This window comes from Nicotiana tabacum, chromosome 19 (genome assembly GCF_000715075.1).
Source record: "Nicotiana tabacum cultivar K326 chromosome 19, ASM71507v2, whole genome shotgun sequence".
Taxonomy (NCBI): domain Eukaryota; kingdom Viridiplantae; phylum Streptophyta; class Magnoliopsida; order Solanales; family Solanaceae; genus Nicotiana; species Nicotiana tabacum.
The window spans coordinates 68238476-68256557 of record NC_134098.1 but is presented as its reverse complement, the minus strand read 5'-3'; the positions used below and the strand labels follow the sequence as shown (position 1 = coordinate 68256557).

The following is an 18082-nucleotide window of genomic DNA, read 5'->3' as shown; positions in this document are numbered from 1 at the left end:
TCAGTCTCCGCTTCTGTGGTCACGCAGGTGCTGAAAATGCATCGCACCTGCGACCTCTGCCCACTTATTTCCATCTTTCTTCTTTTCGCTTCTGTGATGGACTGCTCGCTTCTGCGAGGTCACTTCTGCGACCAGGACATCGCAGAAGCGATTGCATTAGCTTTCCAGAATTTCCACCATCTTCAAATGTCCAAAATCCAATCCGTTAACCTTTCGAAATCGACCCAGGCCCTTGGGAACTTAACCAAATTTACCAACACGTCCAAAAATATAATACGAACTTAGTCGAGGCCTCAAACCATGTCAAACAATATCAAAATTACGAATCGCGCATCGAATCGAATTATGAGTTTTTCAAATCTTCCAACTTCTATATTTCGCGTCGAAATGCATCAAATTAATCCGGAATGACTTCAAATTTTGTAAAAAAGTCATAAATGATATAATGGAGCTGTTTCAATTTCCGGAATCGAAATCCGACCTCATTATCAACCAATCGACTTACAGTCGAATTTATGAATATTTCAAAACTTTATGTTTTCCAACTTTTTGCCGAAATGTGCCGAATTGTCCTACAGACTTCCAAATCTAAACTCGAACATACGCCTAAGCCCGAAATCACTATACGAAGCTATTGACGTCATCAAAATACCATTATGGGGTCGTTTACACAAAAGTCAACTTTCCGGTCAACTCTTTTCTTTTAAGCTTCTAAATAAGAATTGTTCTTCCAATTGATCCTGAATAGTTCGAAAACCAAACTCGACCGCACACGTACGTTGTAATACGCATTACAAAGCTGCTCGAGATCTTAAGCCGTTGAACGGGTCGCTAATTCTCAAAACGACAAGTCGGGTCGTTATAAATACATGCTAACATATACATATGAATGCACGCACACGCACATTATTATATGTATATGTGTAGATGATTTTGTGTTACGTTTTAGATATAAATGACCCCTCCTGACTTGTCTATTGGCTATATATGTGACACTATTTACATGTGATAATTTTAGTAATTGTGGAGTATAATATTATCGGTCAGAAATAATTTTATTATACCTATTTTTTTAATGCACTCATGATTTGTTATGTTTAATTTCCATGCATTAGATACAACATATACTTCCATCTTCCACATATTATTTAACATCTTGCACTGATAGTATTTAATTTTCGTTAGTATATTGACATAATTCTAATTAGTAAAAAGCAGAAATATTATAGATTATATGACCGAATAATTTAATCTGTTAAACGGTACAAAACAAATTTATATCGAATAAAATGTTCTATAGCTGAGCATGCATCTATTGTGCTTGTCAATTTATGTTTACAAAAACTGGAAAGAAATAAACTACATGGAAGGTCATACTGTTAAAATTCTCTTTCAAGCACTTTGCCAAACAATTGTAGGCTATAGTATGTGAATATGACGTCCCCATCAAAATTTTGTGTAATAACAATACCAATTGGCAAACCCATCATACTATCACCAAACTATCACACCATACAACAAAATTACAAAATATATAAATTTTAAAACCCTAGACTCTCAATTCCACTACATTTGCGGGCACTTTCTCCTTTCTAATAACCTATTTCATTATCATGTTTATTTCTTTATTTTTTTCACATTCCTCTGCCTAGCAACCTATATTATTGTTGGAAAACGGACATCATTTTAATATTTGGTGCAAAAAGCCAAACAAGAAGATATTGGAATTCAATAGGATTCAGATTTAAAAGGTAAACCTTATGCGTTTGTTGAAAGATTTCTCACTGAAATTAAAATTTTAAAACTAAATTTACTTAGAATATACTTTTCAGTTTTATTTCACTGAGACTCTTGCTTTCATAAAATGATAACATCCGGCTACATCCAAATATAGAATTGAGCTGCATGGTTATGTACTTGGACAGAGAAAAGGGAGTAAGTTAATCATAAGACTGAAGCAATATCTAAAATATTATAGATAAACAAATATAGTCCTTCTAAACAAAATACTTCATATTAGATAATAACTTTATATGCCAATCTTATCCATGATTATAGGTACCTTCTCACACAACTAGATGATCCGGTCATCTAGCTGATTTACTGTTAGTCCCGCCAATATTGCTGTATTTGTAAATAATAATTCTGCAAAATATAAGTTAACGTAATGAAACAGTAATTAATTCGAGCCCACTAAATTCACAGTGTTTCCTTAAGGAATTTAATCCCCTCCTAGTACCCAAGGTAATAGATTATTTCCTCCCAGGATAGAACGAATCACACACTGGTGTAGCGGTACTTCAAACCCCAGTATTTCAGCGAACACAAAGTTCGGTAGCAAATCACACTTACAGTTGCTTTGTTTGAAGTTAAAACAATGCAGAACAAATGAGCAGAAACTCAGAAAATCGTATGGAAATGCTGAGAGGAAGGAGTGCAATGTATAGCCAAATCTGTTGAGCGATTTCAGGATTTCAGTTTGTGTGTTGAGTGTTGAGTGTCTTTCTTCAACATCTGCTGCACATATATATAGCAGCCAGTGTTGAAGAAGACCAAACGTCCACCCTCCATGGTGGAGCAAGCATTAGCTTGTTTGTGGAGCAAGCACATTCATGTTTGTGGAGCAAGCACATTCATGGTGGGAAGAGCATTAGGCGGCTGCCTTGTGGTCAATACACGGATTGGAAAATATCCGTTACAAATGCGGATAATCTTACGTTAATATTTACTATTAACAAATAAATTTGGTCCAAAAAATTAATCAATCAATCGATCATTTGACCAAATCCAAATCCAAATCCAAATCCAAATCCAAATCCGAAGCCGAAGCCGAAGCCGTAGCCGTAGCCGAAGCCGAGCCGAGCGAGCGACGACGACGACGGCGCGAGGCTTGCTTTCTTCTTAACTCTTTAAGAGCTACAAGAAGAGCAATTATATATATACCCACCAAAAATCTCTTCCTCTTCCAATATGGGACAATGTCTCATTGTCAAGAGGGGGAAACTTAAAATTTTACTCAAAAATTTTATTTTCCCTCCATTTCCCATTCACCCTCATTTTAATACTATTTCATCTTAAAACAAAAACCTCAACAATCCCCCACATGAATGGGAAATGGCTATATCACGGAAGTATGCATGAAAAAACTGTGTGATTTACAAGCAAGGATTAATCGCATCTGGATAAGTAGGTTTTCCTTTGAACTTTCCGTAGTAAACTTATGTCGGATATACTCAGTCAATCGGTAGATTTGATATCTTTGAACCGTCGATCTTTGGTGTATACCTAGACAACCATAAGTCACACAATCAACCCTTAACCGTCTTTGGTTCTCATTGTTGTGTTCGTTTCAGCCATGAACACTGCCTGGTTTCATAAGTGCATAGAGAACTGGCCTTACAAAGTTCTCCTTGAAGCGGCTAACACTTCACACTTACATAGGTGATTTCTAAACGTGTCATCCTGTAGATACACTATTTGATATACCCCGTATCAAATTTAGAAATCATTAAAAAGCCTTAATGCTTTATCCTTGGTACTGAACATTGTCTCATCACGAGAACGGACTTAAATTTTATTTGACAATGTTGAACCGTCATTAATGACTTTGTTTGATCTCCTTGAACCTAGATCTTGGGATCTCCAGTCTTCTAGGTAGAGTTACCGCCACAATGACTTGTTCTCGGCCATCGCCCCATTCCCCTTGATGATTTCTCAACTACCTCTCTAGTTAGGCCTTTTGTAAGTGGATCCGACACATTATCACTTGACTTTACATAGTCAATCGTGATAATTCCTCTAGAGAGTAATTGCCTAACGGTTTTATGTCTTCGTCGTATATGACGAGATTTACCGTTATACATAACGCTCCCAGCCCTTCCAATTGCCGCTTGACTATCACAATGTATGCATATTGGTGCCAACGGTTTGGGCCAAAATGGAATGTCTTCCAAGAAATTCCGGAGCCATTCAGCTTCTTCACCGGCTTTATCTAAGGCTATGAATTCAGCCTCCATTGTAGAGCGGGCAATACATGTTTGTTTGGACGACTTCCAAGATATCGCTCCTCCACCAATAGTGAATACATATCCACTCGTGGACTTAGAATCAGTTGAACCGGTGATCCAATTTGCATCACAGTATCCCTCAATCACCGCAGGAAAATTACTGTAGTGCAATTCAAAGTTCTGGGTATGTTCTAAATATCCCAAAACTCGTTTCATTGCCATCCAATGAGATTGGCCTGGATTGCTCGTATATCGACTCAGTTTACTTATAGCACAAGCTATATCTGGTCGTGTACAATTCATGATATACATTAAGCATCCCAACACACGAGCATAATCCAATTGTGATATGCTTTGGCCTTTATTCTTTGCTAATGCAAGATTCACGTCAATTGGAGTCTTTGTAACTTTAAAGCCCAAGTGCTTGAATTTTTCAAGTACTGTCTTAATGAGATTGTGACAATGCCAGACCTTGAGGAGTCTTATGGATCTTAATTCCCAGAATTAAATCAGCAACTCCCAAGTCTTTCATATCAAACTTGCTATTGAGCATACGCTTAGTAGCATTTATGTTGGCAATGTCATTACTCATTATCAGCATATCATCCACATATAGGCAAACAATGACTATGTGATTTGGAATATTTTTAATGTACACACATTTATCACATTCATTTATCTTAAAACCATTTGACAACATTGTTTGGTCAAATTTCGCATGCCATTGTTTGGGTGCTTGTTTTAGTCCGTAAAGAGACTTAACAAGTCTACATACCTTCTTTTCTTTACCTGAAACCACAAACCCTTCAGGTTGTTCCATGTAAATTTCTTCCTCCAACTCTCCATTTAAGAAGGCCGTCTTAACATCCATTTGATGAATTTCAAGACCATACACTGCAGCTAATGCTACTAATATCCGTATGGACGTAATTCTTGTAACTAGAGAGTATGTATCGAAGTAGTCTAGACCTTCTCGTTGTCTATACCCTTTGACTACGAGTCTTGCCTTGAATTTATCAATAGTGCCATCATCTTTGATTTTTCTCTTAAAAATCCATTTAGAACCCAAAGGTTTATTTCCAGGAGGAAGATCAACCAATTCCCATGTATGGTTGTTCAATATGGATTCTATTTCACTATTGACTGCCTCTTTCCAAAACAATGATTCCGAAGAAATCATAGCTTCTTTAAATGTTTGAGGCTCATTCTCCAATAAGAAAGTCACAAAATTTGGTCCAAATGAAGTAGACGTTCTTTGACGTTTACTACGTCTTGGATCCTCCTGATTACATGTACTTTATTTTGTTTCTTCCCGAGGTCGTTTAGATCCTTCACCAAACGACTCACATTCCTTTTTATACGGATATATATTTTCAAAGAACTCAGCATTATCTGATTCTATAACCGTATTATTATGAATGTCGGGATTTTCTGATTTATGAACCAGAAATCGATATGCTTTACTATTTGTCGCATATCCTATGAAAACACAATCAACGGTTTTCGGTCCTATCTTTACCCTTTTGGGTTTAGGAACTTGCACTTTTGCCAAATACCCCCACACTTTAAAATAATTCAAGGTTGGGCTTCCTTTCTTTCCATTTTTCATATGGAATGGATTGTGTTTTGCTATGGGGCACTCGATTTAATATTCGATTAGCCATAAGAATGGCTTCCCCCCACAAGTTCTGTGGCAAACCAGAACTTATCAACAACGCATTCATCATCTCCTTTAATGTGCGATTCTTTCTTTCCGCAATCCCATTAGATTGGGGCGTGTAAGGGGCTGTTGTTTGATGAATAATTCCATATTCTAAACATATTTCTTCAAAAGGAGATTCATATTCACCACCCCTATCACTTCTTATCATTTTTACTTTCTTGTTAAGTTGCGTTTCAACTTCATTTTTGTATTGCCTGAATGCGTCTATTGCTTTATCTTTACTATTCAGTAAGTAAACATAGCAATATCGAGTACCATCGTCAATAAAAGTTATGAAATACTTCTTTCCACCGCGAGATGGTATTGACTTCATGTCACAAATATCTGTGTGAATTAAGTCTAAAGGATTTGAATTCCTTTCAACTGACTTATAAGGATGTTTAACATACTTAGATTCCACACATGTTTGATATTTTGATTTTTTCGCATTCAAACTTGGGCAGTACTTCCAAGTTAATCATTTTCCGCAAGGTTTTATAATTGACATGACCCAAACGTACATGCCATAAATCATTTGACTCAAGTAAGTAAGAAGAAGCTGAAATATTATTATTATTTTCCACAACCATTACATTCAGATTGAAAAGGCCCTCGGTGAGGTAACCTTTTTCTACAAATATTTCATTCTTACTAATGACAACCTTGTTGGACACAAAAACGCACTTAAAACCGTGCTTAACAAGAAGTCCAGTAGAGACTAAATTCTTTGTCATTTCGGGAACATGAAGGACATTGTTCAAAGTCATGACCTTGCCAGAAGTCATTTTCAGAAATATCTTCCCATATCCTTCAACTTTTGCTGTTGAAGCATTTCCCATATAAACTATCTCTCCGGGTCCAGCAGGAGCATAAGTAGCAAAAGCTTCTCTAACTGCACAAACATGGCGAGTGGCTCCTGAATCAAACCACCACAGTTTAGGATTTCCCACCAAATTACATTCAGAAAGCATGGCACACAAGTTATCAACATCATCATGGTTTACTACCATGTTTGCTTGACCCCTTTTCTTGTCTTTCTTCGGAGCACGATACTCCGTAGATTTGTGTCCGATTTTCCCACAGTTGTAGCAGTTTCCACTGAACCGCTTCTTGCTTGGATTGTATTTCGGACCAGAAGCCTTCTTCCTCTTTTTGTTAGCTTCAACAATATTTGCTTCCCATTATTGTTGAATTTTCACGGCCTCTCCTTTCAGCAGCTTTATTGTCCTCTTCGATTCTCAACCGAACAATGAGATCTTCAAGGGACATTTTCTTTCGTTTGTGTTTCAAATAATTTTTGAAGTCCTTCCACAACGGAGGCAACTTCTCAATCATTGCTGCTACTTGGAATGCTTCGTTGATGACAAGACCTTCAGCAAGTAGATCATGAATAATCACTTGCAATTCCTAGACTTGGGTAATAACAGACTTGCTATCTACTATTTTGTAGTCCAAAAATTTTGCGGCAACGAATTTCTTCATCCCGGCATCTTCAGTTTTATATTTCTTTTCAAGCGCATTCCACAATTCTTTTGACGTCTCCACGCTACTGTATACATTATACAGATTATCATCCAGTCCGCTAAGAATATAATTCTTGCATAAAAAATTAGAATGCTTCCACGCTTCAATCACGAGAAAGCGTTCATTCTCTGGAGTTTTATCTGGCAGATCAGGAATATCTTCCTTGATGAACTTCTGTAGACATAACGTAGTTAAGTAGAAGAACATCTTTTGCTGCCAGCGCTTGAAATCAATCCCGGAAAATTTTCCGGATTTTTCTGCCGGTGCCAACGCCGGTGTTCGGCTTGTCGATGCATTGGCAGTCACCATCGGAACAGCTTGGTTTTCGCTTTCAGTCGTCATTTTTTCTGTTAAAAAAAAATGACACAAACAAACGTTTAATACACGTTTTCAAACAGGAGTAAAAATCACGTAGATTTTAATCTCCAACAAATCGCCACGAAGGCAGGTTTTAGTTTGCAGAATAATAAGAATAACACAAATACAAGCCGAAGCCGAAGCCGAAGCCGAAGCCGAGCGAACGACGACGACGACGGCGCGAGGCTTGCTTTCTTCTTAACTCTTTAAGAGCTACAAGAAGAGCAATTATATATATACCCACCAAAAATCTCTTCCTCTTCCAATATGGGACAATGTCTCATTGTCAAGAGGGGAAAACTTAAAATTTTACTCAAAAATTTTATTTTTCCTCCATTTCCCATTCACCCTCATTTTAAGACTATTTCATCTTAAAACAAAAACCTCAACAAATTCTGATATTAACTAATGCATTCCTAAACACAAAAAAACATGTATCTCAAGACCATTACAACATAAGTTATTTACCCTAACATTTATATCGATTGTGTTTCATAAAAACCCCAAAAGTAGAAATTAATAAATAAATAAATAAATAAAAAGAAAGAGAAGTTAAGATAAATACCTGATTTTCTTGTCACTTTCTCTTGATTTATTATTTAGATTCTCTCTAATTGTCTTTGCCTATGTAATCACTGATTCCGTAGATGAATGTGTATAAGTCTTCTATTCCTCTTCTTCAATTCCAAATTGGTAAATAATGCTAACAGGTGCATGATAAATAACATCCACAATATTCAAGGCAAACATAGAAGGTGTCCTTCAATTTGTTGTAAATAACCGCTGTGATTTTTCAAGTATAATCCTGACAGTGTAACTACAAATTTTGCAAGTCTCATGTTGAGAGAACTCGTAGTACAAGTGAGTGTGAAAGGATGCATCAATACTCAATAGAATGACTAAGCCGTTATTTTTCTTCTTGTTCAGAATAAGTGAATCGGCATTATTTTTTGCAACTCTTCACAAGTAGGGCTCTTTAATAAATAGGGTACTTAAATAAATAGGATGGGTATTTTAATTAATTAGGGTATTTAGAAAAATTAGAAGGATAATTTTGTAATTTAACTTTTAAGTTAATGGTTTTTCACTTTTATAATAACTAGTATTAGCGTACGCGCTTTGCGCGTGTGCCTAACTCAATAAAAAAATTATTTAAAATTTATCTTTGAGACATAAAATAAAAATATAAGTTCTTGAAAATAATGAATGTTGGTCGTATATAACTAATAAAAAAATAAAACTGCTCCACGAAAATACTCAATCAGCAGTCAAATAATTCAACTTAAAATGCATTTCAAAGAATGACTGAAGTTAGAATGGGAAGTGTGTATTTAGTTTGGAAGTATCATTTTTCAAGTGAGATTAGTATTTAAATAATACTAATTAGCTAGCTCATACCAGATTTTAAGTATTTAATTGCAATTATATTTTTATTCGATAACAATTTTTTTTCAAATAGTAAAAAGTCGATTAGGTGAAAAATCATCCACGGAAAAAAGAAATGATAATTCTTTGTAAATCTCAAAAATTTAAGAATCACTTTATACCATAAATAAAGTCTATAATTAAAATTTCCTTTTAAAAGACATAATTATAGTCAAAAAACTCGATTATATTCAGCTAAATTTAATACTATCTAGAGAAATTAAAAGATCTCATAAACTATCTTGTTGGAATAATTGATAATTTTGGGGTTTGTTATTAATTTATGCTCAATATTCCAAACAATTGTAATTACTAATTTAAAAGCTTTGAAAACTAATATAATATAGAATACTATTATTAGTGGATTAGTCTTCTATATATCGTAAGTATTCTAATATAGAAGAGTTCCAAAGAAATCAGAACGTAAACAAGTTTTAAAGAAATTTAAAGAAACTTCCATATTATCCAAAGTCAAACGTACTTCCTCTCCTTTATTTATTTTATTTATTTATTATATATAATTTAAGTGTAAAATTTATATAAGGTAAAATATTAATGATTTTAAAGGTTTAAATGTCAGAATATTTAATACAGTTCAAATAAGGAAAAAATTTATTATACAAACTGCTAAATGTTAGGGAATTAATTAAATGACTATTTCTAAATATTAGAAAAATAGCCAAATGACTATTTTATCCAGTGTTAGTTCTATTTTGAAAGGGAAAAAAAGACGAACGACATTTCGCTAAAGGCCTTCGTACTTTTAATATAATATAGATATAGACTAGTCTCTATACTCGTGCGTTGCACGAATATCTTATGTCAAATATTACAAATATTACTTTAACAAATAATTAGTAATTGTTAAAGTTAGATAATGAGTTGCTTAAAATAGAAGTTATATATATGTAATGCAAACCAAATCATAATAATGTTGTGATAATCAAATAATAAATTGGAACTAAATAGTTTAAAATTACAAAATGATACGAATAAATTTATAAGTCGGTTAAAGAATGCAATAATATTTAATATTAGTTTTTATTCAAGTTGTTTATCGTGACAAGTATAGTAAGTTTATCCAAATTCATAATTATTTTCCGAACTTTACCAGTTGTAGTTGTTTTAAAAGTTCTAGGTATTAGTAGAGTAGGAATTTGATGTCGTCATATGTGGAGTTTTAATCCGAAAAGAATTTTATTCTTGGGTAATATATTTGGAATATTACAATTATATCCACCTTTAACTCAAAATATTAAGGGTATAAAAGTCTATCAAAGTTTCGAGGATATTTTAGTCATCTAACATTTAGCATAAATTATTCGTGTTTTTATAATAATATAGATAGATAGATATAGATACCTAGGTTGCCATGAAGTTGTATCTAGTAAAGTCTCTCTAATCGGTATGTCTGTAAATTACACTTACAATTGGGAAAATTTTATGTTCACTTATTCTAATTTATATCGTGCGATAAGGCTCGACTAGTTATGCTTTTAGGTATACCATACATTCCTCAAAGTTAATTAAGTTGTTAGAAGTCGTTTTATCTAAGGCAATCTAACAAATTAAAAAAGAAGAAGCTTTAAACAATTCCTCTCCCTTCCATCGGTTGACATAACCAGGGAAAGCCAGTACTCCTCATCCGTGAATCACTTTTGGTTACTTTGGCTACCAAAAGCCCATTAATTCGAATACACACAATATTTGCCTACTTTCTAAACATGTCCTCCATTGTTACATATTTGTCCACTTGGTTCATAACACAATCGCAACAACTTCTTTAGTAGAATTCAGCAAAAAGATACAAGTATGATAACAACATGTAATATATATATACACACACATTATACACATATAATATACATATTTTATACACTTTTTGACTAGTATGTGCAATTAGTTTCAATCGACCGTCCAATTTTGTATTTTGCCAAAAATTCTACTTTAGGTAGAACTATTCCATGTCTAACCAAACATGACGGTTACGGACAGGCTAATATAGCAAATCGGTCCATTTGTCGAAGCGAAGAAATCAAAGTGCTGCTGAAATCTGTGATAATGATGTAAATGAGAAAGCATTAATATGTATGTATCCATTTGTAAATTGGTTTCCTTTTTTTCTTTCCCGATAAATTGGTTTTGTGCGATTAATATTTTTCTTTACAAACATGTCATTATGCTCTTATCTGTTTCTAATTGTCTTGTGCATATTGTCCACACATGCATATATTCCTTAATTAATCAAATACATGTCCAGGCCATGATCTGGCCCTCGTTCGAAGTTTCTTGAAAGATAAAAACCATAGGAGTCTATTTGGAATTTAGTCTTTTACCTTGACTCTTCTTCTTGTCCATGCCATAGAAACATCATATTACACCAATATTTTATACTCCTATGTTTCCTCTATGGCCAGGTTATATTTTGGCTCAAAAGTTCACTTTCATTACTGTAAAGTTCATAATATGTCATTCAATCTAATTCTTAATTTGCTATATCTACCCCTAATCAAATGAATGTTACCATAGCCATAAAAAGATCATCTATACACTGATCAATATCCAAGCAATTACATGGTAATTTGTCCTGGAATTGGGACCATGGCTAATGTCTCAATCTCAAATGATAATTTTACCGATTTCCAGGGTGATCATCTTAAAGGATATGAGAGAAATGAATTAGTGATCAATGGCGTCGAAGATCCTTGGTTTGAACTTGAAGATTGTACAGATATTGATTCTGTTTACTCCATTTGTGGCCTTATCAATGAAGAGAATACATCTAATGAACAAGTTACAACCAACTTATTGGAAGATCAGCAACAAAGTATATCAAATTGGATGCAGAGTCAGTTCTCTAACAACACAGACCAAATCAAATCCAGTATTGAAGCACCAAAGGATGATGATTTCCAGCCTCAAGTCCTAGAACTTATTGGCCACTCTAGCAGTGAAAAACCAAATCCATTTTCTTTAGCATCTTTTGAGCTACTGAACAATTATGGCAGACTGATCAAGAAATCGAGCGAGGAAAACTTGAATATTAGTAATGCACTAAGCTATGAGGCACGTGCATGTAACAACCACAAGTTGTCAATGGAAGAAATCCTGATGGTTGCTGGAGAAAGGTATTGTGTGAACATCTCATCAAAAAGTTTAAGATGTTAGACGACCTCTGCATACTCTGATACCACTTTAAAGTGTCATATAAAGTTAAAAATGTTAGACAAAGCGTTCTTTTAATTACTTAATTATATTATGTCTCAACAGGTACATCCAGTACTCCACCCAAAGGCTAGACGGTCTTTCTATGTTTATACACCCTTATGGTTCAGCACTCTCAGGACTTAGTATAGAGGAAACAAGGGACATGGAACTTGTCCACCTCCTCCTAGCTGCAGCGGAAGAAGTAAATAACCAGCAATTTCATCTAGCTAGCAAATTGATTTCCCGTTGTATGTGGGTGGCATCTGAATCAGGTAATCCAGTCCAGAGACTTTCTTTCTATTTTGCTAAATCTTTAGAAGAGAGGATTGATAGATCAACCGGAAGATACACATGTACGGATGAAGATCGCCACCTCAAGTGTATAAAAACTATGGCATTAGGTACCAACTCTGCATTCTTGACCTGCCACCAACTACTTCCCTTCAGTCAAGTGATGCAATTTGCGGGAATTCAAACAATACTTGAACATGTCAAAAGCGCAAAAAAGATCCATTTGATCGATTTTAATATTAGGAGTGGAATTCAGTGGACAGTCTTGATGCAAGCTCTTGCAGAAAAAGGTGACAGTCCAATTAAGCTTCTCAAGATAACTGCAGTTGGAAGCACAGAAAAAGAGAAGTTTGAAGTAACAGGCAACACATTACACAGTTTCGCCAAGTCCTTGGGTGTACCATTTTCATTTGATGTAGTTTTCCTGTCAGATATGAAAGATTTCAAGAAAGAATCAGTCAATATTGAAGCAGATGAGACTGTGGCTGTTTATTGTAACACTGTTTTAAGGACAATGATACCAAAACCAGATTGTTTGGAAAATTTGATGAAAGTAGTCAGAAGCATTGGACCAACAGTTATTGTTATTGGCGAAGTCGAAGCAAACCATAATTCACCATCATTTTTAAACCGCTTTATTGAGACACTATTCTTTTATGGTGCATTTTTCGATTGCTTTGAGGACTGCATGGATCGAGACAGTCCATGTCGAAGAACGATTGAAGGGGTGTATTTTGGCGAAGGTATTCGGAACATTGTAGCTGCTGAGGGTAAGGAAAGATTCACCAGGAATGTGAAACTTCAAGTGTGGAGAGCATTCTTTGCAAGGCTTGGTATGGTGGAAGAAGAGCTTAGTGAGTCAGCTTGGTATCAAGCTAATCTAATTGTCAAGAAATTTGCCCAAGGCAGTTGTTGTAATCTTCACAAGGATGGGAAAGGCCTTATTATCGGGTGGAAAGGAACACCAATTCATTCTCTTTCCATTTGGAAGTTCTTGTAAGGAAGAGAAGTTGGCCTTGTTGAGGAAACAGATAGGATTCTTACTTGCTCATTTCATTTGTATACCATCAACATTCTGTAGCTGGTATGACTATTGGGCATCTCTAAGCTAAATCTAGATTTTGCTCTGGATAGATGTGTGGGACAGAGGGCTCGTGGTACCTGCTGCCCACCCTTCCTCCTCTACTTTGAGAACCGCGTGAACAGAGAGTGGGCAGAAGTAAAGGAGGTCCTCATACAAAGTCGCATACTTACCTAAGCAGTGCGAGAGATTGAGTAATGGGGCGGTTAATCACTACTCCTATCCCTTTAGAGCTAGAATGTTAAGCACAGAATTTCAATACTAATAGACACCTGTTATTAGGCCTGAAAATATGAATAGAAAATTTTGAGTTCTATGACGCCAAAATGTATAACCTCATTGTGAATATGCTTCTGGTTTATCCTTTTATCATTGAACCCAAATCTCTCGTGCATGCAAAGCTACTTTTTTATCCATTCTTTTTAATCAAAATGAATGAATTGATGAACTTCCTAATGAACAGAAGAAGGACAGACAGAAATCAAAGCATCAGCCATTCATCCATGCAGTTCCTTATTTAAAGAAAAAATTGTGAGCGAGGCCTTGTTAATTTCGTGCACAGGTTCTTGTCTTCTTTTTTTCTTCTGAGATATCCATTTGCTTGTATGCCAGGTAGTCTGATATTTTCTACAATGTTATCTAATTGTTATTCACATAATCTGTTACCATCTCGATTTAGAAAATGACTACTACCAACCAATAGTGTAGCATGTCCTATAGTAAGTAGGCTGAATTTCTTAAGAAGGGTCATAAATCACAACACAACCACATTGTCCTTAGTGCCATGTCTTGTTTTATCTCTTGTCCTTCTATTCTTATATTGACTCTAGAAAGCCAAAAATATTACTTCTTCATCTTAAACTCAAAGATTAACATGATATACAACTCCATTTTTCTAGATGATAATGATAATAACTATTTGCAATTAACCCATATTGCCAATCTTTTAGAGGTTTATGTCATCATCTGTCAAAATACTAAGTTAAGCCGTATATGCTCTTCTTTCATGAAGGGTTGATCTGTCAAAATTTTCAAGCTGTCCAATCGCCAGCCTGTGCATAGCTGTAATTTATAGTAATTATAAACTTAGGATTTGAGAAAAACACAAAGATATATTACTCTACTGCAAACCTTAGTGGATCAGGAGGCACTTGCAAATTACCTCAGCTCTGATATGGTCAATCCCTTGTTTCATTTTGCATCATTCATTTCCAACCAAATCTCAGGTAGTGATAGTTCTCTAAGAGGCTGTAGAGAAGATATCACAAAAAGTTACAACCTTTTATCAGTTATGGAGGATTCCACGGATATTCAGAACTTTTGTACCAACTATGGTTTCTATCAAGAATATGCAGCCAATCCACAAGTACAAGAAACGAATAAACAACAAGAAGAAATGAATGTGTATGCAGTCACTCCACAAGTACAAACAGGAAATCATGTGGACAAGACACCTTTTTTATCTTTGGCTCCTTTTGAATTGCTGAGGAACAATCCGAGCAGGTGGAAGAATACTGAAGGAGATAAAGTTAGAAATTTAAACGAGGGGACCAACGCATACCAGAAGCTCTCAGCAATGCAAATCATGAGACTAGCTGGAGAAAGATTCATCCAGTTCTCTTCTAACAAGTTCATTAACATAAATAATCTTCTCCATCTGTATGGTTCTGCTCTCTCGAACCTTTCTCCTGAAGATAATCAAGATGTAGAACTTGCTCAAATCCTCCTAGCTGCAGCTGAGAAAGTTTCTGACCAACAATATGACCGCGCAAGGAAAATGCTGATGCAATGCCAACTACTTTCATCGAACACAGGTAATCCCGCGCAAAGAGCAGTCTTTTATTTTGCGCAAGCGCTTGAAGAGAGGATCGATAGAGAAACAGGAAGGTTAATTCCAAAAATCCACAGTGTGGAAACAGATGGCAGTATCTGTATAGCATCAAGATTCGACGCCTCACACCTAGCATTTCATCAAGAAGTTCCATTCACCCAAGTGGTGCATTTCACAGGAATTCAAGCCATACTAGAAAGTGTAGCAACAAAATCCAAAGTTCACCTTATCGATTTCCTCATCAGGACGGGCGTACAGTGGGCATCCTTAATCCAAGCAGCAGCAGAGCGAAAAGATAATCCAATTGAACATATGAAAATCACAGTTGTTGAATCAGTAAATAAGGAAAGAGTAGAGGAAACAGGCAAGTCTTTAGAGAGCTTTGCTAAATCCTTGAACTTTCCGTTCTCCTTCAAGATTGTGTTTTTACCAGATAGAAACCAACTGACCGAAGACCACTTTGACGTAAAACCTGATGAAGGTGTAGTAATTTATGCAGCATTCTTTCTAAGGGCAATGATCTGTGAACCTAACTGTTTAGAAACTGCAATGAGAGTAATAAGAAGGCTGCAGCCAGAACTAATGGTAGTCTCAGAAGTAGAGGCAAATCTGAATTCGCCTATGTTCGTGAATCGCTTCATAGACTCTTTATTCTATTACAGTGCATTCTTTGATTGCCTGGAAGATGTAATGAAGAGGGATGATCAACACAGGATGACATTAGAATCAGTGACATACGGAGGCGGGATTCGAAACATAGTGGGAAGTGAAGGAAAAGAAAGGGTGTGTAAAAGTGTGAATCTTGATGTGTGGAGATCATTCTTTAAGAGGTTTGGAATGGAAGAAGTAAAGCTGAGTGAGACATGTTTGTATCAGGCTAACTTGATTATTGAGCAGTTTGCATGTAGGAATTCTTGCAGTGCGGATGTAAATGGAAGGTCTCTCACAGTCAGCTGGAAAGGGACTCCAATCTATTTCACTTCTGCTTGGAAATTCCATTGAGGTTTTTGGCAAACTTTAATTTGTAAGGATAAGTGAATTTGCTTTGTGTGAATTAGACCTTTTTTTGCTAGACCTGTTCCTGAATGATGAGTGTATTTGAGTGAACAAATTAAGTTATAAATGCTCATCATATAGTGTAAAGAACTTTTATATATAGTGTACTCCTATCATTTAGATAATTAGATTTGTGTGTATCACAACTGTTTCTCTTGCATAATTTCTTAAACTCGGTTTCTGCAAACAGAATTATCTTCATTTAAATAAGAATGAGAATTTTTCAATCTGCAGCTTCTATAGGAGAGCTTTAAAGCTTCAACCAATTGTTGACATTGCTACCTAAGGTGGTAAACAAGAATTATTTTCTTGTTTTTGTATCAAGATTTTGGTTTTAAGTTAGGAACCTATTGAATATTCTTGTTCAAAAAATAAAAATTAAGCTACATTTGCAGAAGATTTCTTTACAGCTAGTTTGGATGGTTGTTATGTATCGTTTCATAATATATCATATAGTATTATATTGTATTGTACAATATTTTATGTATTGTTTTGATATATACAATATTTGGATAAATTGTATTGTTTGACGTCGTTTCATGATGTCATGCACTAACTATACGAAGAATAAATTTGTAATATTATAAAAAAAGTAAGGTACGAGGTAATATTATAATTATATAAAAAGATAGGGTAAATGATAAAATAAGATTATTTAATTATAAAAAATGGCAAAATGAGAAAAAATTAGGTAACGACGCGACCATACCTAATCGGTCGTTCCATAAAACGGTACTTTTCGTCGTTACATAATGACAAATTTAACGATACGATACAACAAAATTTAAGTAACAATCGAAATATTTGTATTTAAAGTAACAATATGATACAATACACCAGGTAACAACTATTCAAACAAGCTGTTAGTAAAACTAAAACATTATCAATTTGTACCTGGATAATTCCCTCTTGGTCACGTGCTAAACATAAATTGGCAGTTAGAAGTTTATTTAAGGCAAGAAATGGTAAACTTTACCATGTGTTAGGCATTGTTCTGATTTTCTTACCATATTTGGTTCTCCTATTTCTTGAAGGAAAGGGCTAACATATTTATCATAATTGAGTTTTCCTTCTTGTAGAAGAAAACTATATATCCCCATATTTGGCTAGTCCATTTTTTTGTAGGAAAATGTTTGGAATTCTATAAATTGAGGATCCTTCCTTCTCATTCAGTAGCATCCATAATGTAGGCATATGGGGTTTGAGAGTCTTGTTTAGGGGGAGAACTTTACGGGACAAGTGTAGTGTGTCACTTGTGTTTGCCTCTTCGTGAGATTGTTCTCTCGATATTTTGTACTCTCTTTAATAAAGTGGATTGCTCATCTCCGCTGTAGACGTAGGTCAATTGACCGAACCACGTTAAATGTTTGTATCACTTTTGGTATATTTCTCGTTTGTTCTCTTATTTATCGTCGTTCAAGGTTTGCTTACTGACTTCCGCATGACACCTGATTTTTTGTGGTCATAACAAGTGGTATCAAAGTGAGATTCAAGACAGGTTTATCTTGGCGGGTTTAGTTCTAGCCGCAACCTATTTGACGATAATCATTAATTTTTTCTGAGAAATTTGACCGGAGAACTACTCTCGTTGAGACAAACTT

General features: G+C 35.1%; 2 protein-coding genes across 2 annotated transcripts; both read left to right on the top strand.

The window, feature by feature from the left end:
• The first annotated feature begins 11430 nt into the window (after positions 1 to 11430).
• Positions 11431 to 13971, top strand: LOC107792461 (scarecrow-like protein 18). Its single transcript, XM_016614673.2, has 2 exons — positions 11431 to 12143; positions 12286 to 13971. Exons 1-2 carry the CDS (start codon positions 11590 to 11592, stop codon positions 13511 to 13513), a joined length of 1782 nt encoding a protein of 593 aa, XP_016470159.1. The 5' UTR covers positions 11431 to 11589; the 3' UTR covers positions 13514 to 13971.
• A 914-nt stretch (positions 13972 to 14885) lies between these two features.
• Positions 14886 to 16427, top strand: LOC107792459 (DELLA protein RGL1-like). Its single transcript, XM_016614671.1, has one exon. It carries the CDS (start codon positions 14886 to 14888, stop codon positions 16425 to 16427), a length of 1542 nt encoding a protein of 513 aa, XP_016470157.1.
• Positions 16428 to 18082: the final 1655 nt, after the last annotated feature.

Bases quoted from the DNA above. Each gene is read 5' to 3' on its own strand.
- LOC107792461 (XM_016614673.2), top strand. From the start codon at position 11,590: ATGGTAATTTGTCCTGGAATTGGGACCATGGCTAATGTCTCAATCTCA. The intron at 12,144-12,285 runs GTATTGTGTGAA...ATGTCTCAACAG, and splicing joins CTGATGGTTGCTGGAGAAAG to GTACATCCAGTACTCCACCC.
- LOC107792459 (XM_016614671.1), top strand. From the start codon at position 14,886: ATGGAGGATTCCACGGATATTCAGAACTTTTGTACCAACTATGGTTTC.